The sequence below is a fragment of the Cololabis saira genome, chromosome 19 (assembly GCF_033807715.1).
Source record: "Cololabis saira isolate AMF1-May2022 chromosome 19, fColSai1.1, whole genome shotgun sequence".
Lineage (NCBI taxonomy): Eukaryota > Metazoa > Chordata > Actinopteri > Beloniformes > Belonidae > Cololabis > Cololabis saira.
The window spans coordinates 28107621-28127999 of NC_084605.1; the positions used below are offsets into that span (position 1 = coordinate 28107621).

General features: G+C 43.2%; 1 protein-coding gene across 1 annotated transcript; it reads right to left on the reverse strand.

Annotated features, from left to right (window-relative positions):
* Positions 1 to 7028: 7028 nt before the first annotated feature.
* LOC133419621 (5-hydroxytryptamine receptor 3E-like) lies at positions 7029 to 19635 on the reverse strand. The gene is made up of 12 exons (XM_061708891.1): positions 19549 to 19635; positions 18347 to 18418; positions 17199 to 17300; positions 16730 to 16893; positions 13986 to 14030; positions 13795 to 13904; positions 13053 to 13222; positions 12788 to 12948; positions 7861 to 8071; positions 7624 to 7776; positions 7455 to 7522; positions 7029 to 7361 (listed from the first exon to the last, which is right to left on the reverse strand). Exons 1-12 carry the CDS (start codon positions 19586 to 19588, stop codon positions 7128 to 7130), a joined length of 1530 nt encoding a protein of 509 aa, XP_061564875.1. The 5' UTR covers positions 19589 to 19635; the 3' UTR covers positions 7029 to 7127.
* Between the last annotated feature and the right edge of the window lie 744 nt (positions 19636 to 20379).

A 20379-nucleotide genomic window follows, 5' to 3' on the forward strand; every position in this document is an offset into this window, starting at 1 on the left:
CATGGCTGTGGGAGTCAGCGAGCATCTCCGTCGCATCTGTTCTGTGGAGATCTGTTTCCTCTGGGAATCCTCACATTTGTCACAGCCTTCCTTATATTGGTGGGGGCCGAGCATTAACCAGGAGAGGATCTTTCATAATGATGACTCAACTAAGAGCGCCAACATCACATCAAACGGATGTACAGAAAGCTTAAGCAAACAGGAAGACTCACTTATATTGGAATTACTGTAATCACAAAAACAACTTCATAACTGCAACGGTTGCTTCAAAAATATAAACAAGCAGCATGTTTGCCTTGTGTGGTAACTGTAAGAATGTATTTGAATTATCAGCGTAGCCTGCCACTAGCAGCGTTGTCGCCTGATTGACTGCGGGCCCCAGAATACTTCCACATCAAAGTACCATGAAATGATCCAACGTAGCTCCTGGCACCTAAAACCAGTCGATCCTCGAGGAGCTGCAGAGCTGCCAGCAAACACATGCAATGGAGCTGCATGTTGTTTGGAGGGATTTAGCCAACATTATATGAACATTTGTAGTTTCCTATAATTTCCTATAATTTCCTATAATTTTGAAAAAACACTGGGTACAGTTGGATGTGAAAATCGAAACAGTAGAGATGTGATTTTTGGATTCAACCCCCACTGGTTAGTCGGTGGTTTCATTTAAAAAATATATTTTTATACTGATTTTTTCCCCTTTTTTCCCTACCTAAGTCAGTCCTGGGCATTGCTCTCTACCAACCTGGGAGGGCCCTGCACTGAGCTCAGGTCTCCTTCTTATCCTGAGGAGTGAGGGGGCCACTTCTTTTAACCAGACTGGCCAGAGGGGGCATGTATATCCCAGGACTGTTGCATGTTTTTGTGAGGGTAGCTCACATTAGCTACCAAGGGAACACGGGGAGAACATGCAAACTCCACACAGAAAGGCCCTTTCTCCAAACCCACCCAGGGTGTGGGCACTGAAGTCATGGGGGAACTTTAACACGCATTCAGCGCCCACAGCGTCCCCGGTGGGAATTGAACCCAGGACCTTCTTGCTGTGAGACGGCTGTACTACCAGCTGTGCCACTGTGCCCCTTAGTCGGTGGTTTCAGAGCTGTGAAATCACCTTTTCTGATTTCCAAAGTGTTTCCACTTGACCTCGACTGGTACGGTTCTGGATATACCGTTTCATCTGTGTTTAGCAGTATTCAGATGTCAGAAATATAAACTGTTAGTAATGTCTCTCCGTCTAAGCTGTTTTTCTAAGCGTGGGGTTAATATTTTCAACCAAGCTGTGAATCTCAACTTTCAACGGTGTAAATGTATTCAAAATTAGGAGTCTGGTCTCTTGAGTGGGGTCTAAAAGCTAGCTATCCCTTCATCTACTTGGCCCCTTCACTGAACTTTTGAGAATAAAGGCTTTTCTGAGCATAACCTTTGCTATTTTAAAGATGAAAGTGAGTATAGTGAGAGAGCGCTGTAACCAGTGTTGGGTTGGCCTGGAAAGGTCCAGGGCAAAGCTTAGCAACACAAACTTGAAGCCCCTGAGCAAGGCCCTTAATCCTAATTGCTCCCCATGTGTTTGTTCTCTCAGATGCAAGTCGCTTTGGATAAAAGCATCTGCTAAATGACATTATTATTTATTATGTCTGCTACCCCATGCATCATATTCAACCACAGACTATGCAAAGATCTTTTCAGGTTTACTAACTGCAAGCCAACCGTTGGGGCTGCCATAGCGACTGCAAGTCCTCATGGCAATCAGGTGACCGTGGGTTCCTGTGCAGCTCAGTTAAAGGTGCTCTTGTTTTGTTTCAGCTCTGGCAATACTTGTTTCAAGTGGCGTTTCAGTCGGGATGGGGTGCGTCCGGGACCACTGCGGGAACAGAGACGGGATGGGGTTGGCAGCGCTGACGACATCTCCATCGGCATCTGTACAGAGTCTGGATGCTCCAAACGCCAGTCGAATTCACCAGAAGGGTGATCTCCTCCTCTTACCCATAAAAATAATAAAAAAGTGCCATCTACTCTCCTATGCGGTCCTTGGTAGAAGTTGGTCCGTTATGTCACTATTTGGAAATTGTAACAGAACCCAAATGTAGGAGAGCGAGGCAGCAGGAGTGGTTAAAAAAGTACTTTATTAGAACAAAGTTGCTGCAACGCAGGAATAAACCAAAAGTAAACTAAACCTCGAGCAGAAATCTCAGGAAGAACCAGAAACCCGAACACATGCAGAATAAAACAATACAGACAAGGCAGGAGGAAACAAAGGACAAGACAATATATACACACAACGGGCTGATGAGACACTGTTGCAAACAGGGCAGATGTACTAGAGAAAGTCAAAACAGAACTAAAACACGAGGACACAGACTTTCAAAATAAAACAGGAACAAAACAAACCCAAAACCATGACGTGTTTCTGGAAAGAATGGCTCTGGTGCAGTGATGAGTCAATAAAATTTAATTCAGAGGAATATTAAAGAAGGGCCTGAAGGTCGGGAAGAATATTTTGGAAAACCAGCAAGAGTTAGGGGAATTTTGAGAATAAACATTTAAGAATCACAACTTTCTATAGAATTCCGGTATCATAGAAATAAATGCTCAGAAAAACATCTGTTAAAGCAGCACTATGTAACTTTTCCACCTTAATATCATATTTCCAGAGTCGTTGTGATGGTACATCAACTTACAACAGGTTTAATGACATCTCTGTCATGGTCTGAGGGGTCTGTATCGCCTTCACTGGCACTATGTAACTTTGAGGTGCATGGTAGGAACCTTTCCACACTAAAAAACTACACATTTTTACGGCTTTGACTGCTTTACGGCATACGTCACTTCCCCCTCCTTCCCGATTTGTAGTCGAGACGAAAATGGGCGGGGCTTGGAGCGCAGCTCAGCAGAAGCTGGTAACCCGTTGCTGCTGCAGCAGCTCCACACATAACAGACGTGGGGAAAAGATCCTAATGGTTTAACTTTTCACCACTTTCCTGCTTGGAGGAAGAACCACGGAGGCCAAGTATCTGAGATAACAAAGAGTCGTCGGCTCGGTTGGATTGCGGCTGTAACGACCAAACATAACCTTCCACAGTAAACCACAAAGAAACACTCACACAGACCGGCGTCGGATCAAAACACGGGTTTTATTCCCCACCTCTCCAGCTAAACGCAGTTGCTGGCCAGCTCTCTGCGGTGCAATTAACCCCTAATCTTCAGATAAAACTAGTTTGTTGAGGAAAAAATATTAACTATTTGTAGCTGCAGAGGAAAAAAATAATCTCACGAGGAAAACAAAAATATTGCTCACGCCTCGGAGCCTCTTCAGCATAATATAGCACTCAAAGAAAAAAGAAAAGAAAAGTAAGAGTAATACAAAACATGTACTGTATGTTGTACTATTATACTAATTTATTGAAACACATGGCGAGTCAAACATTTACCAAAGCAGCTGCCAAACACTCCTAAACAAGGTAGCCTAAGACGTGGGTTGTGCAGAACTGCGGCAGTAAATCCTTACTAAAGGAGCTCCAACGAGGAGCTCCACTCTTTAGTAGGGATTTCATATGGACCCAAACCGTGGATAATCACTTTTTACATATTTTGTTTCATTGCAGCCTTTAGTTCAATGTTTTTTAATCTGAATTTCATGTGATGGATCAGAACACAAGAATCTAAGTTGAACTTTTCTGCCATCACGGAATATGCTATGTTTGGCGTAAACCCAACACATCACATCACCCAAAGAACACCATCCCCACATTGAAACATGGTGGTGGCAGCATCATGCTGTGGGGATGTTTTTCAGCAGCTGGAAATGGGAAACTGGTGAGGGTTGAGGGAAAGATGGATGGTGCTAAATACAGGGACGTTCTCTGTGCCTCATTTGAGGCTAGGACGGAGGTTCACCTTCCAGCAGGACAACGACCCCAAACACACTGCTAAAGCAACACAACTCGTCTCCCTGCGAAGGTGCTGCTGGCTGGAGGTGTTGGCGCCCAACGTTGGGCGCCAGTGTAGCACGGCAAGTGGTCCCGGTCCCGACCGACAGGACAGAGGACACAGGTTTCAGTGCAGGAACTCCTTTTATTCTCAATCACACGTGCACCAACACCTCCAGCCAGCAGCACCTTCGCAGGGAGACGAGAGACCCCTTTCTGCTGTGCAGCCATGCCTTATCAAGCCAGGCAGGGTGGAGAGGTTGATTGGGGCCACCTGTGCCCTAATCAACCTGAGTGGCTGCAGCTCCTCCACCCTGCCACAAGGTCCCCTTTAAGATGGCTGTTCATAGGTCCAAACCATCCAAGTGGAAGGACCCAGAGCAGTTTTGCAGGAGGAACCCCAGTCTGGCCTTCGGCAGGAGAGTCCCCCAGCCCCGCCCCTTCCTATACGCAGAGTACGCACATTGCGTAAGGCCCCCGACGGCCAGGGGCCCCCAATTGCCTGAGTGAATTTGCGGAGTTAAGAACGTACTATAGGATCCTCCCACTATCTGAGTACTACAGACAGACCCCTCGCCACAGCTGCTGCTACGGTATTTGCGCAGTGGTGCGTTGTGAATCCAAAAACGTAACTTGACGTTCAATCTCATGCGTGCACGGTGCAGCAGCCAGCAGCTGTTTGTTTACGTTTACGAGCCGGCGACCGAGCCGGCGCTAAAAAGAAAACCTAGTTCAGAGTTACAGTAGTAACAGTAACACCAACACTGCAGACTGCAAAATGAAAAGGATATATCCTTCAGGGTGCGAAAAAAAGAAAAAGAAGCAACGGAATGATGAGCTGCGTCAACAACAGTCAGGTAACCAGCCAACGTGACTTCCATGCAACTTGCAGTGTTGCAGACTAGTAACGTCAATGTCGTGTTTTTGTTTTTAGAGAGGAATTCCACCATTTTTTATATTTTACTATGTCATCATGTAATTAAGATATGGTAGATATTGTCTTAGAGAATGATGTTGTGTGGTGGTGTGGAACTTTGGAAGTTGATTTGTGGAAATAATAATAAAACAGTGACATACCTCCAATCTGTGGGGGGACACCATGGAGGTATGAATGAAAATGGGTGGAATTCCCCATTGTTGTGGTGAACTTGCCACAGTGTTGTACACAAGAAAATCATGCACAATCTACAGCATGATTTTTTGTCGTTTTGCTGTAACTTTGTTAGTTGTATCTGTATGACTATGACCAGAGCCTTGGGGTACCTATCCCAGTGGGCCATATACAGTTTTTATCCTAGGCGGATATTTTTATACTTGGATTAACCTAGCTTATATATAATAATATAATATAATATATATATATATATATATATATATATATATATATATATATATATATATATATATATATATATATATATATATATTATATATTATATATTATATTATAAATTTCAAATTTGCATAAAATTAGCTTGCATTCTGTTACTATGCCATGTGTGTGTGTGTGTGTGTGTGTGTGTGTGTGTGTGTGTGTGTGTGTGTGTGTGTGTGTGTGTGTGTGTGTGTGTGTGTGTGTGTGTGTGTGTGTGTGTGTGTGTGTGGGGTGGGCCCGGGGCAGAGGGTGTGGGAGTAGTGGATTTAACATTTCAGTTATCTTATTGTTTGTTTGTCGCTCTCTTTTTGTATCTATAATTTCCAGGAGCTATGCTTAAGAAAAAAAAAAAAAGAAAGTTTGCTGAGAAAGATTTGCACCACATTCTCTGGAGTTTTGGTGTAATATTCAATAAATGTTTCTACCTCATTCTGATGTGTTTGTACCTACTCTGAATATGGATTTTAACTGTTTTTAAGGTGAGAGAAACCCTGCAAAAACACTGGCCAAAATCAGTCCAAATCGGCCAAAATCGTGCCCAAATTGGCCCAAATCGCCGCGGCTGCCATGATTCCTGCTTAGGGCCCCCTGGGAGCCAGGATCGGCACTGGGGTCCCCCCTTATGATCCTGGTCCTGCTCCAGGTTTCTTCCCTCCTAAAGGGGAATTTTCCTTGCCACTGTTTGGCTTAAGGCCTTTAGGGGAGGGGAGTTTTTACCTGCCATTGTTTATATTATGTAATAATTGCTCGGGGGTCATGTTCTGGGTCTCTGGAAAGTGCCTAGAGACAACTTTTGTTGTATTAGACGCTATACAAATAAAATTGAATCGAATTGAATTGAATTGAATTGAATTGAATTTATCCAAAGTGACTTGCAGCTGTGATTGATGCAAAAGGCAAATCTACAAAGTAAGTATTGACTTTAGGGGGGTGAAAACATATGCACATGCCAAGTTTCAGTTTTTTATCATTTCACTTCACCTACTTAGACTCTTGTGTTCTGATCCATCACATGAAATTCAGATAAAAAAAACAACAACAATGTCTGTAATGAGACAAAGGAGGGGCGAACACTTTTGCAAAGCACTTCAGGGAAGGGTTTAAGACTAAGTGCAGGACGAACGTTAGGGCTGTGTTTCCACCCACAGAGTCCTGAGATACATGCAGACTTTCCTATCGTTTTTTGCTTCTGTTTATCACTTGTTAATTAATTGTAGTTTCTTGCTAGTGATTCAGTAAGTAACCACAGTTAAAAGTCTTCCGTGATATTCCAGTTTTTTTGTAAACCTGTAAAGTCATCTATGTAAATACTGATGGTTCGATGCTCTAGTGTTGCTACATCTGTTGCTGGAAAAGATTAAAAAAGAAGGAAAATCTAGACATCTTTATCTGTTAGAAACATATTTATAGGATTAAAACAAAAACAGGAGAAAATAAATTAATCATATTATTCTGTAAAATAGTCTCATTCACCTCTTAATGGTTTCAAACTCAAGACTCAAAAGAGCTTATCCCTTACAAGAGATACATGATTTGAAATAACCACACAACCACACATCTATTATATTGTATTAGGTTATATTCTCTCACACAATCAAATCACTTTAATATCCTTCATTACTTGAAAGCGATGCAGGTCAATTTCATTACATTTTTATATTGTGTATTAAAAAATGGTGTTTTATCATTCATCAAAGACTACATATTATTAATTTTAAGGCATCTGGACTGACGCCACATGCAACAACACCGATGAGGAACCAATGCGAGGGAAAGTACTGTTCAACAAGCTTTAGCATCTTTTAAAGTTTTTTTTATCTATATATCTAATCTTCTGAATACCCCCACACTGTAAAAATTACAGCTAAAAACAGAATGGATGCACTGATATAAAACACTGTGAAAACCTTGTTGATTTTTCCAGCGAGCTCGGTCCAGTATCCGGGCATCATCTCCTCCTCCTTGCTCCCGCTGAGAAGAGCTACTGTTCTCCTGATCTCCTCCAGCTCGTCTGAGACCTTCTCCAGGACGAGGGACACCTCCGAGTGGCGGCTGCTGCCCTGCAGACGTGTTTGAGATGGACGGCTGAAGTCAAGCTCCTGGACAACGAGAGGCTACAAACTGTTGACTTTAAAGTGAATCACAACTCTAACCTCTCTGTCAACAGATGGGGTTTCACCAGCCGACACATCCGATACACAGAGACTCGGTTTCTCCTTCTCTGGAAAAATTGTACATGAACTTGTCAGTGATAAATTATTTACATCAAAGCAATAGTTGGAGGTGTTCAGATCTGAGGTTAATGACTGTAGTTGGTCTCACCTTTAAAACAGCTGTTACCTTGTTTGTCCACTTGCTTCTCGTTCCCTCTTTGCTTTGTGTCTGTCTTGTTGTCTTTATCGATCAGATGCATCACCAAAATGGTCTCGAGGAGGCTGAGCAGCATCAGTGTGAAGATCCCGATGCAGTAGATCGCTGCCAGGACCCGATAGCATCAGTAACATCAGTGTGTTTTTGCTCATGTAAAGTGCGGCGTAATAAAACTTTGATCCTCTTTACCAATGAGTGGAATCCTGTCTGAGGAGCAAGGCAGGATGTCTTTGAGAATGAGCTGCATCACTGTGACGGAGAGCAGGACGGTGATCTTGAAGCCAATCTTGTCGCCGCCGCTGTCAGACATCAGGAGGGACGCCAAGTCCAGACACAAGAAGAAGAAGATGGGCAGCAAGAAGTTTGCTATATAAAGGACAGACCTCCTCTTCATCTTGATCTGTGAAATGATACGTCATGGGTGACTGTCCTGCTCTTATGTGCTTGACAGGTTAGTGGTCGGGTAGTCACAAACAGGTGGGTAATTAATTAAAATAGCAAAACAAAGATAATGTTCGTTAAGACCACTGGTACTGACAGAATCTGTACTCCAATGTAAAAAGGTGAAGTAACTTAAAGAGCATATTGCAGGTTGGAGACCCCTGTGAATCAATGTGTAGGAAAATAATGTAGGAACTGAATTTTCATTGAAATACGCATAAATATATACTACAGTGACCTCCAGAGTTGTTTTTGTGAGAGTATTTTACTTCCGCATCTGAAAAAGCTGAACCGGAAGTGACGTAGCGGGAGGGACCGCGGTGAATTTCAACAAAAGGAAAAATAATGGATCTTAATGTTAGTTGTGACACTGAAGAGGTTGTGAATGTGTATTCACACCAATATGACGGGCCACAGCCTTATAATTACGAACCCGTTAGGCCCCCCACGTTCTTTTGATTGACAGCTGAAACTCGCTTTTTAAAAGGCTGATTTATGTGTCCGCGTTACACCAACGCAGACCCTACGGCGTAGGTTACGCGGCGACGCACCGAACGCTGCGCGCGCCACGTAACCTACGCCGTAGGCTACGCCGTCGATTTTACGCGGAACCATAAATCCGCCTTTATTCACTGCAGCACCCGCCTGTGCGCTCCGGAAAGAAACTCGGAAAATAACTCCTAAAAGATGGGTGAGTACTTGTAATCTGTCTACGTTTGTACTTTCTAAACAGAAAACAAGCTTATTATCTTCTCTTTTTTCTGATTAAATGCATCCGAAATAGCCGGGTATTTTTAAAACCGAATATTTCCCCCCCTTCGTTTATAAAATAATTTGTATCCACATTACATCGTTGTTAAAAAAAAAACCTTCCACACATAACCGAAGATATGCGTTTTCGACCACATTCATAAGCATTCCAAACCTGTAGATCATCTGGTCTTCCCCCCGTGTCCCACCACGGAGCTGCCGCGTTAAATCGTTGCGCGTCGCCGCGTACCCTACGGCGTAGGCTCTGCGTCGGTGTAACGCAGTAAACGGTGGTCAAGAGCAGAAACCATTTATTTAATAAATAGCTTGGAGAACAGATGGTGGATCATCTGTAGTTCTGTAGTAAACAAAGGTCGCACGTTAGACGTCAGACTCAGAGCAGATTTGTTGTTGTTTTGGAGCATAATGTGACGTTCGAAAACGCAAAACTCCGGTTGTCTATGTTTACACCAGGTCTACACGCATCTACATAAACGGAGTTTTCAAAAATCTTCACTTTGCCCAGAGTTTTTTTAAACATTTGTTTATTTGCGTTTTCATGTGGATGACAGGTCCAAATGTAGGAAAATATCTTTGGTTTAGCAGATACCCGGCTACGTGTGTACGGGGTCTGCACAGACAGATGGGGCAGCTGTGGAGACGTCTCCCTCCTGCTGCGTCATATGACGCGGTGTTCGGAAAAAAAAAGCGTTTGTAGGAGCTTTGTTAAAATCACATAGTCATTTTCACATAAGGTCAGGTATCATTTTTGAAAAAACCCTAACCTGCAATATGCTCTTTAAGATTTTGTGACCTGCTCCAAACAGAGTGGAAACGTTGTCTAACTTCATAATGTCCTGCTATCCACCTGTAAACTGAACTGTGGCAAGAGGGAGAGGGTCAAGGACGGATCCTTGATGAGTCCCACTTCCACCTGAAACCCATCTATCCTCTATCCTTTAACACTTTTATCTTCTGCACTTCCTTCTCATCTTGAGCTCTCTGTCTTGGTACAAATCCCCTTCTCCTTCTTTACAGTTCGGTTTTTCATATAACTCTTTGTGGGGTCCATTTGAACAATTACTATCTCACACTTTGCCTTATGTCACATTTCTTTGTACTCCTTCCTTCTTTATCTCTCTTCCTATCACACGTCTTCTTTACAAGTTTGTTCCTACTTATACTTTCCTTAACCTCCTGTTTTACCAAGTTTCTTTATTTTCCATCAGCTGTTCACATGTCACACCAAACTGTCAAGGTTGACATTCCCCCAGCCTCCAGTTTGCCTTCAGTTTCTGTCTTGCCCCGCCTGTGTCCCATCTGCCCTGATTGTGTCCACACCTGTGTCTCGTCTTGTCTTGTTATCCCTTCAGTATATCTTGTCTTGTCATTCCTTGGTTCCGTGTCGGTCCGTACTGTGTCTTCCTCCATGTCTCCTCGTACCTTTTTGATGATCCTGGTTTTTTGTTCATCCTGCTCTGCAGCGCCTTATTTTGCCTTTTTGGATTAAAACCCTTTTGTTTTGAGAACTCCTGCCTCCAGCCTCCCTCTGTCTCCTGCACTTGGGTCCTAAAACAACCTAACCATGACAGAACGGACCGACCAGGTGGACCCAGCGGGAGAGTACCTCACCATGTGGGACTTCCTTTGCCGTGAAGCGGCTAAAAACGTGCGTGAGTGTTGGGACCCCTTTTGGGGAACACGCCTGGCTCTGGGTGGACCCAGGAGCCTGCAGATGCAACGGCGACGGCGTCAGCGCCAGCGCCAGCCCCAGCCTGTTCCGGCTCCAGCTCCTGCACCTGTCCCTGTTCCTGTGGTGGTCCCAGACGCACCTCCCCATGTTCCTGTGGTGGTCTCGGATGCACCTCCCCACGTTCCTGTGGTGGTCCCGGACACACCAGCCCCTCCTCCGGTGATGGTTTCGGACCCCCCTCAGCCGGCTCCGAGGACTCGTGTCCCCCCCCAGCCGGCTCCGAGGACTCGTGTCCCCCCCCAGCCAGCTCCGAGGACTCGTGTCCCCCCCCAGCCCGCCCTGGATGTGGACTCTGGGGACATCTGGGATCTGTCCCTTGAGGGGGGGCCGGCGCCCCTCGAGGGGGGGCCAGCGCCCCTCGAGGGGGGGCCAGCGCCACGGACCCGGGTACCCCCGCAGCCGGCGCCCAGGACCCGGGTACCCCCGCAGCCGGCGCCTCGGACCCGGGCTCCCCCGCAGCCAGCGCCTCGGACCCGGGCACCCCCGCAGCCATGTCCCGTTCCTGAGCCATGTCCCGTTCCTGAGGCGGCCCCGCAGCCCTCTGTTCCTGAGGCGGCCCCGCAGCCCTCTGTTCCTGAGGCGGCCCCGCAGCCCTCTGTTCCTGAGGCGGCCCCGCAGCCCTCTGTTCCTGAGGCGGTCCCGCAGCCCTCTGTTCCTGAGGCGGTCCCGCAGCCCCGTCAGGTTCCCGAGTCCCGTCAGGTTCCCGAGTCCCGTCAGGTTCCCGAGTCCCGCCAGGAATCCCTGTCACGCCCCCCACCAAGACGCCAAGCTCCACGCCGAGACCGCCAAGCCCCACGCCAAGACCCACGCCGAGCCCCACGCCAAGACCGCCAAGACCCACGCCAAGACCGCCAAGCCCCACGCTGAGCCCCACGCCAAGACCGCCAAGCCCCACGCCGAGACCCGCGCCAAGCCCCACACCGAGACCCACGTCAAGACCCAGGCCTAGGCCTCGTGGGCGGCCCCCGGAGCGTTCTCGCCGGTCTGGTCGGCCTCGTGGACGTCCCCCCGAGCGTTCTCGCCGGTCTGCCCGGCTTCGTGGGCGACTCCCGGAGCTGTCTCGCAGGTCTGCACAGTCCCCAGGATGGCCCCCGGAACGTTGGCCGTGTGTTGGCCTGGGCCCTCCTCCAGGCCCCCTCCGCCCGCCCTGGGTGGTAGGCCGAATGGGACATCTGGGATCTGTCCCTTGAGGGGGGGGTTCTGTCAAGGTTGACATTCCCCCAGCCTCCAGTTTGCCTTCAGTTTCTGTCTTGCCCCGCCTGTGTCCCATCTGCCCTGATTGTGTCCACACCTGTGTCTCGTCTTGTCTCGTTATCCCCTCAGTATATCTTGTCTTGTCATTCCTTGGTTCCCTGTCGGTCCGTACTGTGTCTTCCTCCATGTCTCCTCGTACCTTTTTGATGATCCTGGTTTTTTGTTCATCCTGCTCTGCAGCGCCTTATTTTGCCTTTTTGGATTAAAACCCTTTTGTTTTGAGAACTCCTGCCTCCAGCCTCCCTCTGTCTCCTGCACTTGGGTCCTAAAACAACCTAACCATGACACAAACACCTACTTGCAACTTCCTACTTGCATTCCTCATAATACTTTCTGTAGTTGCCTCATCAGCTGTAGTTCTTCACAATCACCCAGTCTGTTTCAACTCTTCCCTGACGTTCTTACCAGAGCTTTCCTTTTCCAGCTTTCATCACTTCATCTTTTGCTCTTGCTTTGCTCTCTCTTTCTCGTGTACCTCCAGGCTCATCCTACAAACCACCTACCTGTTTCAGTGTTCCCTGTCACAGCCTTGCATCTTCTACAAAGATGTGTGTACCAGTTTCTATCTTTGTGCTCGTCACTCTTCACCTCCAGTACAATTCACATATTCTTCCTCTCGACTCCTCCATAGCATTTCTCTTCCTATTTGCTGGCTTTGCACCTGGCTTTGTGGATGCTCACTTTATCCATCTTTCTTTTCTGCATCATATTGGTCCATTGTACCAACATTTTTCTCTGGAAAACACCTAGAGACAACTTCTGTTGTAATAGACGCTATACAAATACAATTGAATTGAATTCTAGATCAAAGGCCGAGGAACAGTAACCGGGTTTGAGAACGCTGGCTTATGACCCGCTTGTGGGTGACTTATGAGAGCTACAAGCGAGCAACAGACCGAGCAAGAGCAAATCACTTACAGTGTAAATAATCATTGTTTGGTTGAAGCCAAAATGATTGACAGTTTTCTCTTGGACTGACATGCCGATGAACAGCCACTCGTACTGCGTCTGCATCGTTTCTCGAGTCAGTTCAGTGATATCTGAATCGTTCTTGTTGTAAAATAACTTTATTTCTTCATCTGAAATGGAAAACAAAAACATCTGTGAGCTTTCTTTGTGAATCACCGACAGATTTAAACGTCAGATGGGGTGAACAAGTGAAACCAACACTTCCTGGACTCACCAGAGTACATGATAGACTTGAAGGAGAGGTTGCAGGTCTGAGTGTCAAACGGGAATCTGAAAACATGCATCCTGCATGTGCTTATAACCACCTCATCATTTCTAAATTCGACCCAACCGTGATGTCGAATGTTGAGATAAGGGCTTGGAGAGGCTTTATCCTGCTCCGTCCTGAGTGGCAGAAAATGACAGGAAAAACGCACATGTGATTTAATCTTCAATATAAATCTCACTATAAAATATATAGCAATTTTTAATTCTTTAAAACTTACAGTCCTTCCAGTGCATTTTATTTTACTTTATTTTATTTACCAAAGATTTCAAGCCACCAGCCAAAGCTTCTTGTGATAAGTTTGCATGTGACCCTGGTTGTTTTTTGTTATTGTTTGTGTTTCTACAGTCTGGAGACGTGTATTAGTTTCCTTATTTATTCCCAAAATCTTTAAATGTTAGGCTGCCTGTGTATTATTGTTAAAATTTGTATTACGTATGTGAAATGTGTGGCCCACAGCAGTTCAGATAGACCCGAGGGGCAACACCTAGTTTCCACTCAGGAAATGTGTAGTTCATCCAATGACCACTGGGGGCTGGCTCCAAAAGCAACTGACCCCGGTCTTAAAATGATCAACGTTAAAGCAGAAATAAACATATTTACAGCCCTGTTCAAATTTAAGGCTTTTGTCTGTGTAAGTGATGATGTAATAGTGTAAGTGAATGCACATGTACTGTATATTTAAACTTACATTTCTTCAATGGTCAGATCTGGCATCCACAACATTTGAGTAGGAACTAATAAATGCTTGATCCCACAGAACTGCTCCGGCTCCCACCAGATGTGCTCGTTGTCCCATCTCTACACAGGAAACAAAAACTATTTCACCTTCCACCACAGAGAGGTAGGTGGCAAATGCACACTTTTGAGGTGAAAACTCACCAAGTAAATCCAAACATAAGAAATGAAAGTCTGGTCCGTTTCCCTCTGTGACCAAAGAAAGACAGTATGTGTGAAAATCTATCCATCAGCACAAATAAAATACTGTAATCAACAGTACACACAGTAACTACAAGTACCAAGCTACTAGATTGGACGTAACGCAATATTACAAACAACAAAAAGTTAAATGAAGTTATTTAATATAATGACACCTTTTTTTAAAGGGGACCTATTATGGCATCAAATACCTATTTTAAACAGGCTTTGAATGTCTTAAAAACAAGTGTTTGATTGTTTTTGCTAAATAAATTAGAAATTCAGCCTCTGAGCCATGTCTTTATCTTCCCATTCTCTAACCTCATTCTCTATGAGGGATTCTGAGTGGGCGGGGCTATGATAATGAGGCTCTGTGCTGATTGGCTGCCTGAATGACGCGATACACCGCTACGAAAAAATGGCGGAAGCTCCGGCCGGCGGAGTTAGTTGTGGGCGTGGTTTCACACATCGGAGGCCAACCTATGTAAATCGCATTTTCGTTACGTAACGACGGGAGCAGAATCCGAACGGCTCGTAGATCCACATCACACTGGACGGCTCATCCGGGCGACTGTACAGACACTGCAGAATTTGGTTGCTTTCCTCCTTCTCTGAGTTGGCAGGCTGAGGGGAGACCACTTTATATATGTTAAAGCAAGAAAAAACATGTTTTTCATAATAGGTCCCCTTTAAAGGATTACAAAAGTGCTGCCGTGTACATATTGCACTGAAGAAAGTTCTCCATCCGAGGTGCGTGAAGTAGGGTTGCCACCCGTCCCGTAAAATACGGAATTGTCCTTTATTTGAGAAAAAAATGTTGCGTCCCGTATTGAACTAATACGGGACACGATTTGTACCGTATTTTCATTAACTTTTACACCATATTCTAGTTGAATTATTGAAATAAATTAACTTTTACACCATATTCTAGTTGAATTATTGAAATAAATTAACTTTTACACCATATTCTAGTTGAATTATTGAAATAAATTAACTTTTACACCATATTCTAGTTGAATTATTGAAATAAGTTAACTTTTACACCATATTCTAGTTGAATTATTGAAATAAATGAACTTTTACACCATATTCTTCACCTGTAGGCTATATTATACATCTGGGCAGATGTGGACATACGTAGCATAGGAGGATATTTCAGTTGCTAGTATGGTTGTCTGTCTGTACAGTCATGCAAGTTCAATGCTATTAAAGCACTTTAAACTTTAAATCAAAGCATTTCGTTTTTTCATATAAAATAAACACATTTTTATTCAGTTTAGAAGTTTTGGGGCTTTTTTTTTGGCTCCTGCGCTGCTGAAATCAGGGCGTCCCTTATTTCTATTTCTGAAAGGTGGCAACCCTAGCGTGAAGTTAGCTTGAACATCCAGGGAACCGCAGTCTCTTCCCCAACTTTTTTCCAATTAGCCTGGAAAAAATGTTGTTACAGGTCTGCAGTTGTTTTCCGGCCTGGTGAGGGTGGTTTCTGACCTGATGAGATTATAGGAAAGTGTGTAGGCTGCCAGCTGCAGGACAAGGCTGCAAACACTGCTGCAGGAGCACAGGACGGAGACAGAGGCCTGGCGTGTACAGAGCAGCCATACAGCACCGAGGAACAAAGGAGACACCAGCCTGCAGCTGGTGACTGTGAGCGCCGCCAACACTCAGCAGGAGCTGTGGCTGGAATAAACTGGGGGACCGGGGGTTCAGAGAAGTATCCAGCTGCAGACCTGCAGACCTGCCAAACACGCCCACATCTGGATACACCTGCTGGAAGGCTGTCAGCGCCACTAACGATATATCTGTCTGCTCTCCAAGCGCCACCATTCTGTTGAATGCAGATGATGCTAAGCCTGGTCAATTATCTGTAATTTTTATAGACAGAAAAGCTCTTTATTCCCTCCTTAAAGAGAGGAAATGTTTTTTAGATTTTTTATTTTATTTTATTTTATTTTATTTTATTTTATTTTATTTTATTTTATTTTATTTTATAACGATCTCAAACTACACAGCTGTAATTATCATTTTGCACTACCTGGAAAAAAATGTATTGAATTGAATTGAATTGAATTGAATTGAATTTAATTTAATTTAATTTAATTTAATTTAATTTAATTTAATTTAATTTAATTTAATTGGCTGCATATTCTTATTCCTTTAAAACTGCACTCTTTTTACATCGGTTACTACTTTTAGTTTGTCACTGTTGTGGATGAGTGACTCACACCGCTGTATTTTCAGGCAATCAAAACTGGAAAGTATTGCCTCCATGGGTAAAGTAACAGGGAAAGACACCCTCTTCAAAGATGAGGACTACATGGTCAAAAGCATCTTGTCAGGAGTTTCTGAAAATCACAAGCGTTTATTACAGTTATTTACAGACGCACCTAAATGTGGCAGGAGGAGATCCCAATAAAACAAATCTGCCTACGTTATCTTAAGCAGCACATCTTTTCTCTCTTTTTTAGCTTTGACTTAGTTTTAAATTATCATGAAGACATTGTATTGGACATTTCCCCTTTTGAACTTTATATCCTTGTTGTTTATAATAGTTTGTAATTATTTTACCTGCTACCTGCCTGGTCAGTATAACGCTCCGTGAAAAAGTACTGCATTTTCTTCATTGTCACACATCACACTTGTAACACCTCGACTCCCACAGTCTTAGAGAAAATCTTATTAACCACAATGAAATTGTTGTAACAACTCACCACATCCAGGATGGCATAGATCTTCATTTCAAGCAGAACCCAGGTGAGTCTTTTATGGCTTTGAACAGGTCGACTCACGGTGAACTTTTCATTGCTTTTGGTCAGATTCAAGTGGTTTAACAGATTCTCAAAACGGCAATCCTCTGAAAAATTGATCCCGGTTTCTGAAATGACATTAAGTACACATTAAGGATCAGAGAATAGATTGTTATTGAGAAAAGCAAAGAGAAAAGTTCAAACCTAAGTCATGAAATTTGTCTGAACGTGAGAGTAACCTTCTGTCCTCACAACTATTGATTACTTATTTTGATGAGGAGGTCTCTGGGTAGACATCCCTCTTTCAATGTTTGTCATCCAGCCATTAGATGCACGTGGCATCTAATGGCTGTGGCCAAATGCATGTGGTCACATCTAGAAACTGCGGCTACTAAAAGGCCATTTTAAAATCGCACTCTTTGCAGTTTCTTACCGCGAATGCTTTCATAGATTATATCGTTGAAATCATCGGTGTAATTGGGCATCAGTCGATCCTCTATAACCTCCTGTGACTCTGAATATGACGTATTTCCATCTGTCAGGAAAGAACAGAGATTTCAGTTTTCAATATCAATTTATGCCACTTCATCAAATTGAGGGGAATTAGATTACCAACGTAATTCAGCAGCAGTGGACCGCTAATTGATAGAATATCCCCTTTTGATACTGCATTTCTTTAACATACAACCAATTCAGTGGTTGTATGTTAATCAGTAACTCAAGGCAACAGTGATATCAACGTGGATCAGAGGGAACAAAGAATATGCCAATGTTTTTCCCATTTTCCAATTTGGTTATCATACAAAACAAAACAACGAGTGATGGTTGGATACAATTAATGTTTTTACTCTTTTGTTTTTATTGTCACTGTGTTTTTTTTAACTTTGGTTTAAAACAGAAAAAGCAAAGACTGAAAGAGTTTGGTTGTTTATCATTTCTCTGGTTCATCATAATGAACTGTTGCAGCTCTAAAAGGGAGGAACGAAGAGGGATTCATTTATATATTAAACATGCATAATCAGCTCACTACCCTTTCTATTCCTGGCATAAATTATATGTTTTACAATTATCCTGATTACAGCTTCAGATTCATTCATTTTTCAAACATGACACTAATGACGTCCTGATTAGATATCCGTCTTTCAAATTCAATTTTTGTTGTCAAACAAAATCTCCTCTGTGGGTTTGTCTTGATGCCTGTCTGTGATACCCCTCCTTAATATTCTTTTTTAATCCAAGTAACAGCAGCAACTTTATTAATTGTTTTATTTTGGTTGATGGAGTTGTAAAGAATGACCTGTTCCAAATTTTAGAGAGCAGACTGTTTTTGTTTTCTTAAGTTTTCTTACGTTTTCTAATCTTTCCATCTTTTCCACTGACTTTTGATCCACTGACTGCTGTCCTCATTACGTTTCCTGTCAACTCTTAACTCTCTGTTGACTACTAACTAATTTAGATACGTATATAGACCTGTGCAAGTACTTGTTTTTAGTTATATTTACATTTTTAGGTTAAATCAATTTTAAACAGCTACAGGTGATCTCTTAGGAACACTTTTAAGCTGCCATGGCATCACCTCACCTTGTTGTACAATCTCAGGGTCACCATGAGATGTTGAGGGGTCTATCAAATCTCCGTTCTCTGCAGTTGTTCCTGAAGATTACAAAGAGCAAGATTTTAAGTTCGCAAACCAAAACAGATGACATGACTTTGTTGTTAGTTTATAAAAGCAGCACAATGGACTTTTTTCCATGTAAAAAATATCACTTTCAATTTCATTTCAAGGCATATTTGTATATTTTGTAAACTTTTCAAATGTGTCATCTGCCTCTCCATTCCCGATATTTATGCAGGAACCAATCAGGTAAATTTGGACTTCTGTCCCAGTTGTCTCTTGTGATATCTGCATGTTGCTTCATGGCACCAAGTCGCACGTCAACGACGACGGACCACAGACTCATTAAGGTAGAGGGGACTAAAAGACCTACTAGGAAGTAATGTGTGACAAAAGAGCAAACAAGAAGACATCATGGACAGGGTCGTAAAAATATTTCAGTTTCTTTGTAGAAGCCGCCATACTGGCGCTGGCATTACTGTGATAGCGAGTGGGGATGGTTTACAAATCTTGCAATAGAACTTTATCCTGGTAGAGGCGCTCCATCAAGCCAGCGTCTGACACATAAACTTTGTGTAATATCCTGCCTAACGTGTGGTTAGAAGTAGTATTGCAACATAGAGCACCTTTAAGATTATACAAAAAGTTAAGCAATCGACAAAGCATTAGGTCACCTGACCCTTTAATTTATAAAAAGCACTTTTTAAACCTCTTTATTATACTTTATTAACAATATTCAGTTTAGTCACCACTTTCATCCATCCATCACATGCACCTGCTTATTCCTATTTAGAAACAAAGGGTTCTGCTGGATCCCCTGAGGGAAAGTCAGGGGTATCACATGTAGACTAACAACCACACATGCTCACACTCACAGGTCATTTAAGATCACCAATAAACCAGACCAGGAGAAAACCGCCACAAACAGAGACCCCTGCTGGGATTCAAACGAGGAACCCTCTTGCTCTCAGGCAAGAGCACCAGCAAGCCACCGTGCTGTCCTAGTGATCACTTGATGTTTTTTTTTTTTATTTAAGTGCTGCTTAATCAATGATAAAATAAGCATAAAATATTCCACTGGTCATATTGTCATAAATAGCCTTAATATTGTCAAACATCTTCAGTTTTGTTCAACCTGCATGCATAGTACAGAATCATTGGCACTTACCTGTAAGGAGGAGCAGTGAAAGGAAACCTAAAAGCATCATGGCTTTGGGAGGTCTGTGAGCATCTCTGCCGCATCTCTGCTGGTTGTTTCCTCTTGAATTCATTTGTGATCAGTCACAGCCTTCCTCGTATTACGAGGGGGCAGGACATATGATGGAGGAGGGAATCGTTCATATTCATGACTATAGCATTACTGTACTGTACATATATTCTTCCACACGTATATATCTACATTTATATTTAAATACCACTGATTTCACCAGGTATTTAATGCTACTTTTACACAGCATTTTCATTGGCTCATTGATCTGTACCCTGTACAATGACAGTAAAGTTGAGTCTAATCTCATTTTGTCTGATCTTAGTTGTCCAGGAGAGGTCCTGCGAATATGGATCCCAAAGAATTTGAAGCTCGTCACTCACTCCATATGTTGATATGGATGGGCGGGTGGGTCTCACCTGTCCTAGAAGTTCAAGATGAGCTCCTTAGTCTTCTCTGTATTGAGCAGCAGATTGTTTACATCACACAACACAATTATATCATACTAGACACTCACAAATGCAAACTCAGTTTATATGCTGAATGAATCAATATACTATATATATGTATATATATATATATATATATATATATATATATATATATATATATATATATATATATATATATATATATATATATATATATATTGCAGCAATATGGAAACCTAAGTGTATCTAGGGACTCACTCACATCCTCATTATCTCTGCTAAAACCAGGGTGTGGTAACGAGACCTCCACACAGCTAAGTGGCACCGTTTAAATCAATATCGTCTCATAAATTTACAACCA